The sequence below is a fragment of the Somniosus microcephalus genome, chromosome 2 (genome assembly GCF_052327205.1).
Source record: "Somniosus microcephalus isolate GS21.2 chromosome 2, FLI_Smic_1.0, whole genome shotgun sequence".
Classification (NCBI taxonomy): Eukaryota; Metazoa; Chordata; class Chondrichthyes; order Squaliformes; family Somniosidae; genus Somniosus; species Somniosus microcephalus.
The window spans coordinates 101,937,934-101,955,081 of record NC_140988.1 but is presented as its reverse complement, the minus strand read 5'-3'; the positions used below and the strand labels follow the sequence as shown (position 1 = coordinate 101,955,081).

The window sequence follows — 17,148 nt, the reverse complement described above, 5'->3', positions numbered from 1 at the left end:
GCTGGTGCATTTAGGTGTAAGTGAATTTTTAACGGCATGGTAAGTCTAAATTACTGCCAAACAACCTTTCTAGTCCTGAAAATGTAACTTTACAAGCGTGGAGTCTCATTCCTTCAGAATTTAATCATTATTGGAGATTTAAATTGTTTTTAACTTTTTCTTTCTGTCTCTTTTATCTCTCTCTTAATTCCAGCCTTCTTTCCCTTTCTTCATTTCACACATAATTTTACATTGAACGCATGTTCAGCTTTGCGAGGTTGAGAGGGGGCATAGGCTGGAGTGTGGGGGCTCCAAAATAGCAGTGCTGGTATCAAATCAGTGCTACATGCTGATTGACATTATAATCAGCCTGCTCTGCATGCTGCCAGTGGTCATTAGGAAACCACTTTACAATATGGCGCCCGGCGCATTTCTCATTGGAAGTGTGCATGTGCATCTCGGATGCCATTTTGGTACTTTAAGAGGCCTCGTAGCGCCCAAAAAATGGGGATTATAGAGCCCAATTTCACCCCCTGCGTGGCTCAGTGAGGATTCTTCAATCTGATTGGTTGAAGAGATACACTGTTGCTTTACCTGCTCACACACATCACAGATCCCCTGTAGAGGGTGCCATGCTGAAAAGGATCTCTAAATACCATAAATTGCTGTGCAAAAGCCCAAGGAACGTCTGTGGGCAGCTATAAGCGTAATGAACGGCAGGCGCCATTCCTTCACTGCTGACCACAAAATCTCGGCCATTATATTTTGTTTCCTTTTCTTTTGGATAGCAGCCACTTATTTTCATACTTTATAATGTAATGCCAAGTGGCACAGATATTGCACTGTGATGCAAGAGATCAGCAAGATATTGAGCTATGTTGAAATTTAAATAATTCACCATCCTTCACACAAGGAGATATTCTACATGTTTAGAGGTTTAGATGTGGCTACATTACCTACTGCTTACAGAATATTCCTCTAACATAGTAACATGCTGAAGAAGATTTTGTTAAAAGCTCATCATAAGGAATGCAAAATTCAAAAGGCAGAGCATAGTCAGAAGTACAGTGTCATGGAGTGAAGGGATGCAGGTTTGATCTCTCATTCAATTCCTAAACTCAGTTGTATTGCTGCAGGGTCATACCAAAAGGTCTAAGGATGGGGGAAAAAAGATCAGAGGGAGAGTTTCCACTGGTCACATACCTCCTGGTGGGTAGCTAGGGGCGGCACTAGGGATGACCTGGTAGCAGGCCATTTGCTCGCTTGGCTATAGATGTATGGCTCTAGATGTTTTTAAAAATTTGTTCCTGGGATGTGGGTGTCACTGGCAAGATCCATCCCTAATTGCCCTCAAGAAGGTGGTGCTGAGCCGCCTCCTTGAACTGCTGCCATCCAGTGTTGTTAGGTAGGGAGTTCCAGGATTTTGACCCAGCAACGAGGGAGGAACGACAATATATTTCCAAGTCAGGATGGTGTGTAACTTGGATGGGAACTTTCAGGTGATAGTGTTCCCATGCGCCTGCTGCTCTTGTCCTTCTAGTTGGTAGAGGTCACGTGTTCTGGAGGTGCTGCCAAAGAAGCCTTAGCTCTGTCTATAGCATGCTGCTTCCGCTGTTTAGCATGCATGAAGTCCAATGTTGCAGCTTCCCCAGGTTGGCACCTTAGTTTTAGGTACGCCTGGTGCTGCTGCTGGCATGCTCTTCTCCTCATTGATCCAGGGTTGGTCCCCTGGCTTGATGGTAATGGTAGAGTGAGGAATACGCCGGGCCATGAGGCGACAGATTGTGGTGGAATACAATTCTGCTGCTGCTGATGGCTCACAGCGCCTCATGGATATCCAGAGCTGCTCGATCTGTTCTGAATCTATCCCAGTTAGCACGGCGGTAGTGCCATGCAACATGATGGAGGGCGTCCTCAGTGTGAAGACAGGACTTCGTCTCCGCAACGACTGCGGTGGTCACTGCCACCAATGCTGTCATGGACAGATGCATCTGCGACAGGTAGATTGGGGAGGACGAGGTCAAGTAGGTTTTTCCCCTCGTGTTGGTTCTCTCACCACCTGCCGCAGGCCCAGTCTGGCAGCTATGTCCTTCAGGGCTCGGCCAGCTCGGTCTGTAGTGGTGCTACCGAGCCATTCCTGGTGATGGACATTGAAGTCCCCCACCCAGAGTACATCAGCTGAGGGAGGGCGGTAGGTTGTAATCAGCAGGAGGTTTCCTTGCCCATGCTTGACCTGAAGCCATGAGACCGGGGTTAGGAGTCAAAGTTGAGGACTCCCAGGGCCACTCCCTACCGACTGTATACCACCGCGCCACCTCTAGTGGGTCTGTCCTGAAGGATCAAGGGAAGAAACCCAGGCTTTAAAAAAAAGTCACATACCTGAAATAAAAAACAGAGCTCTCTTTAAACAATTTAAAAAAATACAACTCAGTATAGTACTGAATACAGATCAGGGATTTTGACAAGTCTAGCCCCTTAAGTTTAACTCCCATGTGCTACTTTTTGTTGCTAAATTTGCTATTACTATTGTTGTGTTTTGAGTTTTGCTTCAATTAAGTTTGTCCCAGTTCCCGGGTGTTACCTGAAGGGGGTGCTGGGGGGCTCGGTTTTACTTTGTCTTTCACTTTCAGTTTCGGGTTCTGCCTTGCAGACAATGTGCTGTAATGTCCACCCATTTACTCAGTAAATAGTAAAAGGTACATTTCGTCTCCTCTATTCATTACTGTTCGGTCAAGATGCAATACTGGCGACGAGGTGGCTGTTGAACTCTCTAGAAGGACGGAGATAGACATGTGAACCTACAGCCGTGATATTGGAAATTGCGATGAGCGGGCCACTCAGCTAGCAACATCAACGGCATTTTGATAGTTGGCTAGCTGCGACGTAGACGGCGGACAGAGTATTGTGCGGGCCAGGCAACTACCGTGAGTGTAGCTACCGTAACTCTGGCCGGAGGAGAAAAAGAATTTTAAAAAAAAGAAAAAAGTCCGTGGATCTTAAAGGGACAGTGCACATTAAAACTATGACGACCTTGGGACGTATTGAAGAGTTCTCTGGGGATAAGGACAGTTCATGGGAGGAATACGCAGAAAGACTGGGGTGTTTCTTTGAGGCCAATAATATTGACAAAGAAGAGAAGACGCGCTCAGTGTTGCTAAGTGTATGCGGAGCTGCTACTTACTCCATCCTGCGTTCATTGGTGGCTCCTCGTAAACCTAGTGAGGTGGATTATGCTGATTTGATTGAGAAGCTGCAGAAACATTTTAACCCAAAACCCTCAGAGATTGTGCAGCGTTTCCATTTTCACAATTGTAAAGAACAGCCTGGACAATCTATTTCAAGTTACATTGCTGAGTTGAGGAAACGCTCATTACATTGTAATTTTGGTGACCAGTTAGACAATATGCTCCGTGATCGGATTGTGTGTGGAGTGCTGGACTCGGCATTGCAGAGACAGCCGTTAGCGGAGAAGGCCCTGACGTTCCGGCTGGCCGAGGAGAAGGCTTTAGCAGCAGAGGCTGCATCGATGAACACACGTATGCTCCGTACAGAGGCAGCACCATCTCAGGCCGCCGAGGAGGTGCACAATGATGCGCTATCAATTACTCAAAAGACTGAGGTTAAGTGAGTAACTAACAGGCTTTTATTAACAAGAGAATGAAGGTGTGCCTCGAGTGGTCGACCAGTCCAGAATACAGAGGGACTGTGGAGCAGTCACCTTTATACCTGGACTCGTGGGAGGAGTCACCCGAGGCATGTACAGACATGTACACAGTGGAATACAAACAGTGGTTTACCACATTCACCCCTTGTTTAAAAATGAGTCCGGCGGGGTGAAGTGTATTAAAAGTTTGTGTATTGGAGTCTCTCCAGAGGTCTTGTCTGCCGCTGTGATCGACGTGGCGACGGCAGGGGTAGGTGTAGCTTCCGGCGTCGAGTCCCGCGTAGGCTGGGGCACTGGTGTGTAGTCCTCGTGGGTGTCGAGCGGGTCACGGGGCCCAGGCGTGCCGTCTGCTGGGGTTGGATATTGGATCGTGGGGGGGGGGGGGTGGTAGTGGGTAGTGGGTTACTGGGGCCCCCGAGGGTGCGAGGTCTCGTATGGAGACTGTGTCCTCCCGCCCGTCCGGGTACGCAATGTAAGCGTACTGGGGGTTGGCATGGAGGAGGTCGACCCTCTCGACCAGGGGGTCCGTTTTATGGGTCCTCACGTGTCTTCTCAGTAGGACCGGCCCTGGGGACGTCAGCCATGGCGGTAGCGATGTCCCCGATGTGGACTTCCTTGGGAAGACAAACATTTTCTCATGAGGGGTGGCGTTAGTGGCAGTGCAGAGCAGTGACCGAATAGAGTGGAGCGCATCGGGGAGCACATCCTGCCAGCGGGAGGTCGGAAGGCCCCTAGACTTTAAGGCTAGCAGGGCGGCCTTCCAAACTGTCGCATTCTCTCTTTCCACCTCTCCGTTCCCCCGGGGGTTGTAACTGGTGGTCCTGCTTGTGGCAATACCCCTAGCGAGCAGGTACTGGCGGAGTTCGTCGCTCATAAACGATGAGCCCCGGTCGCATGGATATAGCTGGGGAAACCGAACAGGGTGAAGAGGTCGTTCAGACATTTAATGACCGTGGCACTGGTCATGTCCGGGCAGGGGATGGCGAACGGGAAACGGGAGTACTCATCAATAATGTTGAGGAAGTACACATTGCGGTCGGAGGAGAGGAGAGGCCCTTTAAAATCAACGCTCGGGTGCTCGAAGGGGCGAGTGGCTTTTATCAGGTGAGCCCTGTCTGGTCTATAAAAGTGCGGTTTGCACTCAGCGCAGACTTGGCAGTTCCTGGTCATGGTCTTGACCTCCTCAATGGAGTAAGGCAGGTTGCAGGCCTTGATGAAGTGGAAGAACCTGGTGACCCCCGGGTGGCAGAGGTCATTGTGGAGGGCCCGCAGTCTATCGATCTGCGCGCTGGCGCAGGTACCACGCGATAGAGCATCCGGGGGTTCATTGAGCTTCCCGGGCCGGTACAAGATCTCGTAATTGTAGGTGGAAAGTTCGATTCTCCACCTCAAGATCTTGTGGTTTTTGATTTTGCCCCTCTGCTTGTTGTTAAACATAAAAGCGACTGAACGCTGGTCAGTGAGCAGGGTAAATCGTTTTCCGGCCAGGTAGTGCCTCCAATGACGCACAGCCTCCACAATAGCCTGGGCCTCCTTCTCAACAGCGGAGTGTCTGGTCTCCGGGCCCTGGAGGGTTCGTGAAAAGGCGGCCACGGGTCTCCCCGCCTGATTAAGGGTAGCGGCCAGGGCAAAGTCGGACTCGTCACTTTCCACCTGGAAGGGGATGGATTCGTCCACTGCATGCATGGTGGCTTTGGCAATGTCTTCCTTGATACGGTGGAAGGCTAAGCGGGCCTCTGCCGTCAAGGGAAAAGAGGTGGACTTGATCAGCGGACGGGCCTTGTCCGCATAGTAGGGGACCCACTGGGCGTAATAGGAGAAAAACCCTAGGCACCTCTTCAGGGCCTTGAGGCAGTGGGGCAGTGGGAGTTCCATAAGGGGACGCATCCGGTCGGGGTCGGGACCGATGACTCCGTGTTCCACAACACAGCCAAGGATGGCGAGGCGGGTTGTGCGGAATATGCACTTCTCCTGGTTATACGTCAGGTTCAGGAGTTGGGCGGTGCAGAGGAATTTTTCGAGGTTTGCGTCATGGTCCTGCAAGTCATGGCCGCAGATGGTCACATTGTCCAGATATGGGAAAGTGGCCTGCAACGCATTTTGATCGACCATCCGGTCCATCTCCCTTTGGAAGACGGAGACCCCGTTGGTGACGCCAAAGGGAACCCTAAGGAAGTGATAGAGGCGGCCGTTTGCCTCGAAGGCAGTATATTGGCGGTCCTCAGGGCGGATAGGGAGCTGGTGGTACGCTGATTTCAGGTCAATGGTCGAGAAGACGCGGTACTGCGCGATCTGGTTGACCATATCAGCTATGCGGGGGAGTGGGTAAGCGTCCAGCAGGGTGTAGCGATTTATTGTCTGGCTGTAGTCGATGACCAGGCGCTGCTTCTCGCCGGTCTTAACGACCACCACCTGGGCTCGCCAGGGGCTGGTGCTGCCCTCAATAATCCCCTCCTTCAGGAGCCGCTCCACTTCGGTTTTAATGAAAACCCTGTCCCCGGCACTGTATCGCCTGCTCTTTGTGGCGATGGGCTTACAGTCGGGGGTGAGGTTAGCAAACAGTGGGGGGGGTGGTGACTCTGAGTGTGGAGGGGTTGCACCTGGTGCGCGGCGGGCAATTTGGAAGCTGCTGGCTGCGGACTGTGAGTGGGGGGAGGGGTCCACCGTACGCCATCGTAACACTTTTAAGGTGGCACTGAAAATCTAACCCCAGTAGAACGGCAGCGCAGAGGTGGGGCAGGACCAGAAGTTTAAAATTATCGTACACAGTCCCGTCTACTAAGAGTGTCACCACGCAGTAGCCGCCAATGTCCGCCGACTGGGACTCAGAGGCCATAGAAATCCGCTGGTGCGCAGGCAGGACTGGGAGAAAGCAACGCCGCACCGTGTCGGGGTGGATGAAGCTCTCCGTGCTGCCAGAGTCAAAAAGGCAGATTGTTTCGTGACCATTTACCTTAATGTCCATTGTGGACCGGGCCAGTTGGTGCGGTCTCGCTTGGTCCAGCGTAACGGAGGCCAGCGTAGGGGTCGGTGTGTCATTGCGGGTATCAGATGAGGCGGTGTTGGGGGCCAAGATGGCGGCTGGCGTCCAAGATGGCGGCGTCCATGATGCAGAGGAGTAGGCTGCGTCCAATGATAGTGCGAGTTCAGAGGCCTTGTTGAGGTCGAGGTCACTCTGCTCCAACAGTCGCTGTCGGGTGTAATTGGACCTGTGGCCCGCCACAAAAGCGTCCCGGATAAGTTCCTCTGTGTACACGGCGGCCTTTACATCCTTACAACCACAGGCCCGGCCAAGCACAGACAGTGCCTGAAGGTATTCCTCGGTCGATTCCCCAGGTTGTTGTTTACGACTCCCCAGGAGGTGCCTGGCGTACACCTCGTTCACTGGGCGCGTGTACTGGTCCTTGAGGAGCTTGAGAGCAGCCGTGTACGAGGTCGCGTCCTGGATGACCGAGTACGCTCGGTGGTTCACTTTGGAGATCAGGACATCCAGTTTGTCCTCATCCGATTTGACCGTTGCAGCGGAGGCGATCAGGAATTTTTCAAAGCACTTAAGCCAGTGAGCAGACTTGGTGGATGCGTCCGCCTCCTGATGGTCTAAGTCCAGGCATGCTGGTGTGAGGATCTTCTCCATTATAAAAAAATCTTGTTAATAAAATTGATGCGCTATCAATTACTCAAAAGACTGAGGTTAAGCGAGTAACTAACAGGCTTTTATTAACAAGAGAATGAAGGTGTGCCTCGAGTGGTCGACCAGTCCAGAATACAGAGGGACTGTGGAGCAGTCACCTTTATACCTGGTCTCGTGGGAGGAGTCAGCCGAGGCATGTGCAGACATGTACACAGTGGAATACAAACAGTGGTTTACCACACACAAGACCACACACGCAGCTGCTGCTGCGAGAGACATGGAGGCAACTAAAGAGACAGGAAGAAAATGTTTCTGCTGTGGGGCTCTCCATGGTTCCACTTCACGCAAGTTTGTGTCAGCGGTATGTCATTTCTCTAAGAAAAGAGGGCACATAGCTCGTGTCTGCATGAAGAAAGCTCAGGCTGCTGCAGCAGAGCCAACACAAGCATCGCAGACACACACCCTGACACTGGAGGATAACGATGAGCAGCTACCCCACAGACGGTGGGGATACACGGCAAATGTGATCATGAATGGGGCACCACTCTGCATGGAGGTGGATTCAGGCTCAGCGTGTTCGTTGATAAGTGAAGAGACTTACAATAGGCTGTGGCCAAGTGAACCCCCGGTGATGGCTCAGGTCAGTGGCGTGCTATGGCAGTGGTCCCAAGCTCAACTCCAGGTGCTGGGTATGATTCATGTGGAAGTTAAGTATCAGGCAGTCAAGGACACACTTCCACTTTATGTGGTGGCGGGGCAGGGCACAAGCCTGCTGGGCAGAGATTGGTTTGAGTCCCTCGGTATTGAAGTGACAGGAGTACACACGGTACAGCGACAGCCCATAATGCCTATGTTGGAGAACTATGAAGAGGTTTTTGGTGAGTTCGGGGCCTGTCGGGGGCCGCCAGTCTCAATCGAAGTGGACCCAGGGGTAGTGCCTAAGTTCTTTAAGGCGCGACCAGTTCCTTTTGCGTTGCGCAAGAAGGTGGATGAGGCCCTGGATAAGCTGGTGAACCAAGGGGTTTTCTTGCCAGTGAAGAACTCCCGTTGGGCCACCCCTATCGTGCCCATTGCAAAGAAGGATGGGGGCCTGCGAATCTGTGGAGATTACAGATGTACGGTTAATACTGCTGTGTTACCAGATGTGTATCCCTTACCAACAGTTACAGAGCTGTTTTCAACACTGGCTGGAGGCACTCTGTTCACCAAGCTGGATCTCAAGCAAGCATACCAGCAACTGGTCCTGGATGAAGAGTCAGCCGAGCTGTTGACAATCAACACCCAGAGGACTTTTCCGAGCCACAAGGCTGCAGTTTGGGGTGTCTACGGCTGTGGCAATCTTTCAGAGGTTCATAGACACCCTGTTGGCTGGTGTTCCGGGAGTTCAGCCTTACTTGGATGACATACTGATTACAGGCAAGACACAGGAAGCCCATGATGAGCGGCTGCAGGAAGTACTACGCCGGCTGGCTGAGGTAGGACTACGCCTTCAGAAGGAGAAATGTGTGTTCGCTGCCAATGGGGTGGAGTTCTTGGGATTCCGAGTGGACAAAGACGGTGTGCATCCGACTATGGAGAAGGTGGAGGCTATCAGGAGTGCTCCCACCCCCAAGAACAAGGCCGAACTGCAGGCATTCCTCGGACTGTTAAACTTCTACAGTTGTTTTCTCAAGGGCAAAGCCACAATCTTAGAGCCACTGCACAGGCTGTTAGACCAAGCAACAGTGTGGAACTGGACCTCAGCTCATGAAACAGCCTACAGACAGGCAAAGGAACTGCTACAAGCAGATAAGGTTCTGGCGCACTATGATGAAAACAAGCCATTGGTGTTGGTGTGTGATGCCTCACCATACGGGCTGGGATCTCTGTTGGGTCACATAGAGCCAGATGGCCAGGAAGCGCCTATCAGTTTTGCCTCAAGAACACTCTCAACAACAGAACGTAATTATGCCCAGATTGACAAGGAGGCCCTAGCCATCATATTTGGGGTAAAGAAGTTCAGCCAGTGCCTGTTAGGGAGACAGTTCGTCATCTACACAGACCACAAGCCACTCTTGGGGCTCCTGCATCACTCCAAGCCCATGCCCCAGAACATATCACCGCGTATGCTTCGGTGGAGTCTGATGTTGGGGGCCTACAGTTATGAACTTTGTTACAGGCCTGGGAAGATGCTGGCTAATGCTGATGCTCTGAGTCGCTTGCCTTTGAACCGGCCGATGGCCGAGACGCCACCACCCCTGGAGGTGCTGCTACTGGAGGAGGTTCCGGAGGCCCCACTCCATGCCCAGCGGATTGGCAGCCTCACACAGAAAGATCCAGTCTTATCATGGGTGCTACGCTGGCTGCTGCATGGCTGGCCCTCCGAGGTCCAGGAGGAGCATTTCAAGCCCTTCGTTCAGAGGCGCCATGAAATGTCTGCACACAAGAACTGCGTGCTCTGGGGAAGCCGTGTGGTGGTTCCTGCCGCCGTAAGAGAGGAGGTGCTGAAAATGCTGCATGACTCACACCCTGGGATTGTGCACATGAAGGCGTTGGCGAGGAGCTACGTCTGGTGGCCGGGGTTGGACCGAGACGTGGAGGAGGTGGTAAAGAGCTGTGAGACATGTCAGCTGACTCGCCATAGCCCATCCAAGGCTCCCCTTCACCCCTGGGAGTGGACCACTCGTAAATGGTCAAGACTCCACATTGACTTTGCAGGGCCATTTCAGGGAAAGGTCTTTTTGATAGTGGTGGATTCTCATTCGAAATGGCTGGAGGTGGCTATCATGAGCTCCATGACATCCAGTGCAGTGATCAACGCGTTGCGTTTGCTGTTTGCCACATATGGGGTCCCCGACGTGCTGGTTTCGGACAATGGAGCAGCCTTCACGTCAGCGGAGTTCAAGGCTTTTGCAGGCAGAAATTGGATCCGCCACGTGACCACAGCGCCCCATCACCCCTCCTCTAACGGGCAGGCAGAGAGGATGGTGCAAACCACAAAAGAGGCACTGGTGAAGATATCGGTGGGGGACTGGCAAACCAGACTCCTGTTATCACAGCATACCACACCAAACTCAGCAACGGGGGAAGAGTCCTGCCGAGATGCTGATGGGTCGTCGGCTGGCGACTACACTGGACCGGCTACACCCGGACTACAGGGATGAGATGCACACAAAGCAAGAAGAGCTGGCTAAGAAGCACCAGGGCACCGCCAGGCAGTTCGAGCTGTCAGAGACTGTGTTTGCCCGTTGCTATGCAGGAGGAGACAAATGGATGCCTGCCGTGTTGGAGCAGGCCACGGGTCCCCTGTCGTACAGCGTCCGTACACCTGATGGCCAGCTACACAGACGCCACGTAGACCAACTACGGGGTCGTACTCCGGTGAGAGTAACAGACGTCACAGGCTAGGCCATTGTCTCCGCCACCTCTGCCAGGCAGTGACGGCCTGCTTCCTGCAACAACGACGGACGCCACATCGACAGAGGGTGTCACGGAGTCATCAGCCACGGAGGAAGGTTTTCCTGCGGCTAGCAGTGGCACCCCGACTATGCCTGTCCAGCGGCGCTCAAGTCGGGTTAGATTCCGTCCCAGACGCCTGGAGGACTAAGGGGTTTTATCTGGGGGAAAGGAGTGTTGTGTTTTGAGTTTTGCTTCAATTAAGTTTGTCCCAGTTCCCGGGTGTTACCTGAAGGGGGTGCTGGGGGGCTCTTTCACTTTCAGTTTCGGGTTCTGCCTTGCAGACAATGTGCTGTAATATCCACCCATTTACTCAGTAAATAGTAAAAGGTACATTTCGTCTCCTCTATTCATTACTGTTCGGTCAAGATGCAATAACTATGTCATTACTTATAGATATTGGGGGAGAAATTGGGTGAGTAGCGCCACTTGTTAGCGCCTAAAGAGGCAAGCAGTGGCTGTAGCGCCACTGGCTGCGCCTCCCGCGATATTGAGTTGGGGCGATAATGGTGGCGTTAGCCTTTTGCGCTGCGCCGCCACCGATGACGTCATCGGTGTGCGCAGCGCCCCGTTCACAATATTTGGTTGCGAACGGCACAGTTGCGCCGTTCGCTACTCGCGCCCGGTTCACGGGGCCTTACTGTGCCGGCAGCGGCGCAAGTTTAGGTGGAGGTGTGGGGCGCGGCCTTTTTCGGCGGCCGCCTGCTAGCACCTCCTTCCCCGGCCTCCTGACCCCCCCACCGCGGCATTGCCAGCTGTTTCCCGAGAGCCTGGCACTTCTCCTTGGTGCCGGGCTCTTTTGCCGGCATTCGCGATCGGGGATCGCGCTGTTGCAGGCCCCTCCCCCTTAACAGTGGGAGGAAGGCCTGCAGTACCGCAGCGTGCTGTGCCGCAGCGTGCGGCGCTGCGATATTCAGTTTCAGCGCCCTAAGAGGGACGCGGAACGCCTCGAGCCTCGCCCCGTCTCCCTCTAGGGGCAATGAAACTGAATATCGGACGATCATTGATGAATCGAACGCTGCGCTAAATCCTGCGCTCAGGTGAACTTGGCACCTCAACCCAATTTCTAGGCCATTGATTTTAGTCAATGCAAGCCTTAATCTTGTTCTGCTGTTTACTTCTACATACCATTATGAAACAGGGTGGTTCCCTACCTGTCACAGTAATGTTCCCTCTCAAACTTGTAAAATCACCATCAGCACTCCTCGTCTCTAGATTCTCAGTGTCCTGGTCAAATTCAGTCTGTGTTGATGTGGTAGTGGTTAAATGCCTTGGGGCAGGTGGTGTAGGCACTGGCTGCTGGTTGATTTCTCTGATCACCTGCTCGTACGATGGTGGAGGCTGCAACCAAAGTTCGGAAAATGAACACTCCATCAACATGATCTCTACAAAAGTAAATCTCAAATAAGATCACCCTCTTTTACAAACTGATTTCTTACTTCTGCAGCAACAGGTTCATCGATTCTCCAGAGAGTCCGAGGATATGAACGTCCCGGCCCACCTGAAGTTGCACAGTTCCCTGGTGCACCAGGATACCAAGGGCTCGGTCCTATGGGCTCCGCAGATAAGACTGTAATGGCTGGACGCCTGAGGGAAGATGAAAAAATTCTTTCAGTAACCCAGAAATGTAGCACTAAAGGCACATATCTGTCGAAACTCAAACTGAGGTAATATTTAGTGGAATTACCTAAACACCTTACCACAAAGTTGCAAACTACAATAAAGAAATGCCTTACTTGCTTGCATAAGCATTTATAAAAATGGAAATAGTTGGACAAATCAGTGAGCGAATCTCAAAATTCGCAATTACGCTGTCTGTGCTCAATTAACCAATCTCACTCAGGAGGGCATCGTGGCACAAATTAGCATCTGTCCCCCGAGGCTGAAGGGAAAAAAGAAAATCAGCTGAGGTTCCCGTTCCTGAGCCACTGGACGCTGCTGGAAGGTTGCGTGTGCGGTCAATGGGCAAGGCCAGAACTGCTGAGAGTTTGGTTGATAGCACTTCTGGTCAAGTTGTTTTCTCATTTTATATTTTGAATAAATTCTGCATCCTACATACGCGAGGTAAAATTTATCATGTGCTGTAATTGGCCGCATTTATTCTAGACAAGTTTTTTTTTTAAGATATATAAAAATTTATCCTAAAGTTACTTTTTAACATTGAGTATACGTCTAAATTACCAAGACTGAAGTAACAGTCATCCAATGAAGGTCTGGCCATCACTGAGCAAAAGAAACAGACAAACCAATTCAGTACTTTGCTCACCATTCAGTAAAGTGCGTGCTATAATCAGTTCATCACACCGACATGCACAACACTCTTTAAAAGAAATTGTGTAACTTTGGGCCATATCTTGAAACACTAAAGGAGAAGGTTGGTAGGAAGTAGATTTGATCCTACTAAATACTCAATATTAGCCAGAGCGCTGTGGAGATGCACTTGGCTTCTGCTCAGGGAATGGAAAATTGGAAGGAATCCTACCAAGGCCCCTTTCCACTACTCCTGGCTCAGAGTAATGCTGCCAGAGACCTGGCTACCACCTGCCCTCCTAGCCACAGTAAGTGTGTGGTCCAGGGAGATTAGAGGGGAAAAGGATGAAAGAAAGAGGGGAAAGTATGAATTTTAAATGGACAAAATCATGGGCTTCGTACCTTCTTTCTCTCCGCAGTTCAGTCTGTGACGATGTGCGACTTGATGCTAAATAAGGAAATTGGGAGAAAACAAAGAGTCTGAGCAGGATTGATTAAAGTATTAATTTGCTGCTACAGCAGGGACCTGTTAATGGGAACATTCATTCAATCAACAGTATTTGTTTAGCAGGAACAAATGGATCCAGTGATATTTTTTGGCAGGACAGAGATGTTCTTAATAATTAGCATCTTGGGCATTGGTTTATCATCAGGTTTCCACAGTTACTGTGGCTCTCATGCAATCCCAATCAGTGGGTCAGTGAAAATAAGTCAGCCCTCAGTACTGGAATGGCTCACTGATGCCTGCTGCATCTTTACAATACTTGTTCACCACTGTTTTTTCAGATTCAAACAATTTAAAAGAGGGCTCGATTTGCAATGGTTAGCACACTATCCTTTTATCTCGGGATTAAAATTTAGCCCATACTGATGGAGTGCAAGTTTCTTCTGTTCGCTGACTGAGGGTCCAATATGAAATAGGTTTGGGTAATATCAGCCAGTTCTCAGGGGCACAAAACAGCACCAAACTCCAGCATTTGAAAGTCTCAATCAAAGGACAGAAAGGTGGCTATATGGAAATGGAAGCATCATTTTGGTGCAGTGTGGGGTACTCTTCTACTAATTCAATGTTTACACTAGAGAAGACTGTGAGGGGATATTACTGAGGTATTCAAGATCCATATGTGCATCAGTAAGTTGAGCTCTGAAACATTGTTTACCATGGCACAGAGAACAATAACATAACATAAGAAATAAGAGCAGTAGGAGGCCATTCGGCCCCTCGAGCCTGCTCCGCCATTCAATAAGATCATGGCTGATCTTCTACCTCAACTTCACTTTCTTGCACTATCCCCATATCCCTCGAGTCCCTTAATATCCAAAAATCCAGCGATCTCGGTCTTGAATATACTCAATGACTGAGCCTCCACAGCCCTCTGCAGTAGAGAATTCCACAGGTTCACCACCCTCTGAGTGAAGAAATTTCTCCTCATCTCAGTCCTAAATGGCCGACCCCTTATTCTGAGACTGTGACTCCTGGTTCTAGGCTCCCCAGCCAGGGGAAATATCCTCCCCGCATCTACCCTGTCAAGCCCTGTAAGAATTTTGTATATTTCAATGAGATCACCTCTCATTCTTCTAAACTCCAGAGAATATAGGCCTAGTCTACTCAATCTCTCCTCATAGGACAATCCCCCCATCTCAGGAATCAGTCTGGTGAATGTTCATTGCACTCCCTTCCTGAGGTAAGGAGACCAAAACTGTACACAATACTCCAAATGTGGTCTCACCAGGGCCCTATATAATTGTAGTAAGACATTTTTGCTCTTATACTCAAATTCTCTTGTAGTAAAGGCTAACATACCATTTGCTTTCTTAATTGCTTACTGTACCTACATGTTAACTTTCAGTGATTTGTGTACAAGGACACCCAGCTCCCTCTGAACACCAGCATTTCCCAATCCCTCACCATTTAAAATACTCTGCTTTTCTATTTTTCTTACCAAAGTGGATAACTTCACATTTCTCCACATTATATTCCATTTGCCATGTTCTTGCCCACTCACTTAGCCTATCTATAGCCCCTTGAAGCCTCTTCACATCTTCCTCACAACTACATTCCCACCTAGCTTTGTATCATCAGAAAACTTGGATATATTACATTTGGTCCCCTCATCCATATCATTGATATAGATTGTGAATAGCTGAGACCCAAGCACTGATCCTTGCGGTACCCCACTAGTTACAGCCTGCCAACCCGAAAATGACCAGTTTATTCTTACTCTCTGTTTTCTGTCCTTTAACCAATCCTCAATCCATGAGAAGGGGATATAGAATGAAGCTCAAAGGTGAATGGACTGATCAAATATAATCACCTCACACAGTGGGTGAACAATGTTTGGAATGAACAAGGATATTGAGGCTGATAACATCAGTAATTTGAGAGAGAAAGTTGAAAAAAAATTAACTGAGTGATATTGGTAGTGAACGCTGTATTCTATTTTTGAACACTGGGACTGATCAGCTGGTCCAAAATGGGCTTATCCAGTCCTGTACAGTCAGATATACCTTGTAATTTTCTGAGGGTGAATATTATAAAAATAACTTTCAAGAAGTTACATCGTATAAAACAAGCGTGTTTTTTAAGACTATGAAACACTGTTCAGTGCTCAAAGGGTTAAACGGTCGTTGGTATCCTAATTATTCCAACACGGCAGAAAGCAGAGACTCCACGTTTATGTCAGAAACACAAGAGTTTCTGCAGACGGACCTCTGTATTCCATCCGAATCTATAATGTCCACATGCAACATCCACAAAGAAGCCTCTCCTGCCAGACACAGTGCCCGAGACATTGCCCTCCAAGCCCAAAAGTTGAAGTGCAGAGTTTGTCCTCTGCTACACCAGAATTTATTGGATCATTTGTTCGGCTATTGAAAGCCTCTGGACTCTCCTCCTTGGCACCACATCAAAGCTTTCTACAGACCGTTTTGTACTACCAGCAACTATCGGGGTGAATTTAATGAGATCTTTGGCCTCGTCATGGACACCCCCAGCTGCACCCTGCTGTTATGCAAACTATAATATATTAAAAGGTGCTGTTTACTTACTTCTCTTGATAGCTGCTCTTATAGTAGATAATGGTCCGTGGCTGTTTAAAAAAAAAACACAAATGTTCAGTCATTTGGAAATGCAAATATATATATAGAGCAGGAGTAGGCCATTCGGCCCCTCGAGCCTGTTCCGCCATTTAATGAGATCATGGCTGATCATCCAAATTCTCCCCATACCCCTTGATCCCTTTAGCCTTAAGAAAACTACTTATCTGCATTGCATCATTGTTTTTATGCAAGTTACATTAAAAAAATCTATTTTCTATTTCAATTTAATGAAACAGCAAAATACAACTGCACATTTATTATTGATAGAAAGGTAGAGCAAAAGAAAACATGCTATGTGCAGGATTTTACTGGCTGGTGTTCCAGTGGTGACTGGTTTATTAATGTTCTGTGACATGGGGTGGTAGGGTGTGGCTTCAAACATGCTATTCTCCCTCTTGCTCTCCCGCACCCTCCCCCCACCACCCCACCCAAGCAGAATTTTTTTTGTGCCTCCTGTTCTTGTAATCATTATATGGTATGAGGAGAAAAAAAAATGAAGAGGAAGGGGGTAAATCACTTTTAAACAAACATAGAATTGTATGGTATGCCCAGTGGGTTAATGAGCCATGTATTGTGTACACTACAAACTTAGAAAGGCCCCAGTTTGATTCCTGGTCTCTGTTAAGCTAACTGATCGTAGCCAAAGTGGGGTCGATCAAGACAATTAGCTTCAGTGTCCCTGAGCTATCTAGGGATCCCTGGTGGAAAATAAGCATGTTGATGTTGGAGCGCATTTACCCGACTGAGCCATTAGGGCATTTGCAGCTTCACTCTATGCCTTGCCCTGATCAGGGGCTCACCACAAGAACTCAAGCACTCCCACTGCATGACACAATGCGGTAACATTTCCGTCGAGGTTCCCTGATCTCTCATTGTAACTCTGGTGAAAACGCCAGGGAATTGCAGTTTACACCATTTTTCCATGGTTTCCGCCAATATTTTGCCGAAGTTACGGCAGGAGAGTGGAAGAATTCCCATGGAAATATCAAGCGAGTATGTCATAATGCCGGCACAATGTACTTGTTTTTCATTCTGTGCAAGAATGTGTGATAAACTGAAACATTTGAATCTGATGTAATATTTCACTTTG

At 49.5% G+C, this 17,148-nt stretch overlaps 1 protein-coding gene across 5 annotated transcripts in view; it reads right to left on the bottom strand.

The window, feature by feature from the left end:
* The window catches only part of sh3d19 (SH3 domain containing 19), a 199,742-nt gene that overhangs the window by 71,583 nt on the left and 111,011 nt on the right, over positions 1-17,148 (bottom strand). For all 5 annotated transcript variants that reach the window (XM_086011738.1, XM_086011731.1, XM_086011750.1 and 2 more), the window contains exons 3-6: positions 16,008-16,048; positions 13,362-13,407; positions 12,149-12,296; positions 11,864-12,050 (exon numbers count right to left, since the gene is read on the bottom strand). In XM_086011738.1, coding sequence (XP_085867864.1) covers positions 11,864-12,050; positions 12,149-12,296; positions 13,362-13,407; positions 16,008-16,048 — 422 coding nt within the window. The remainder of the gene's footprint in view (positions 1-11,863; positions 12,051-12,148; positions 12,297-13,361; positions 13,408-16,007; positions 16,049-17,148) is intronic.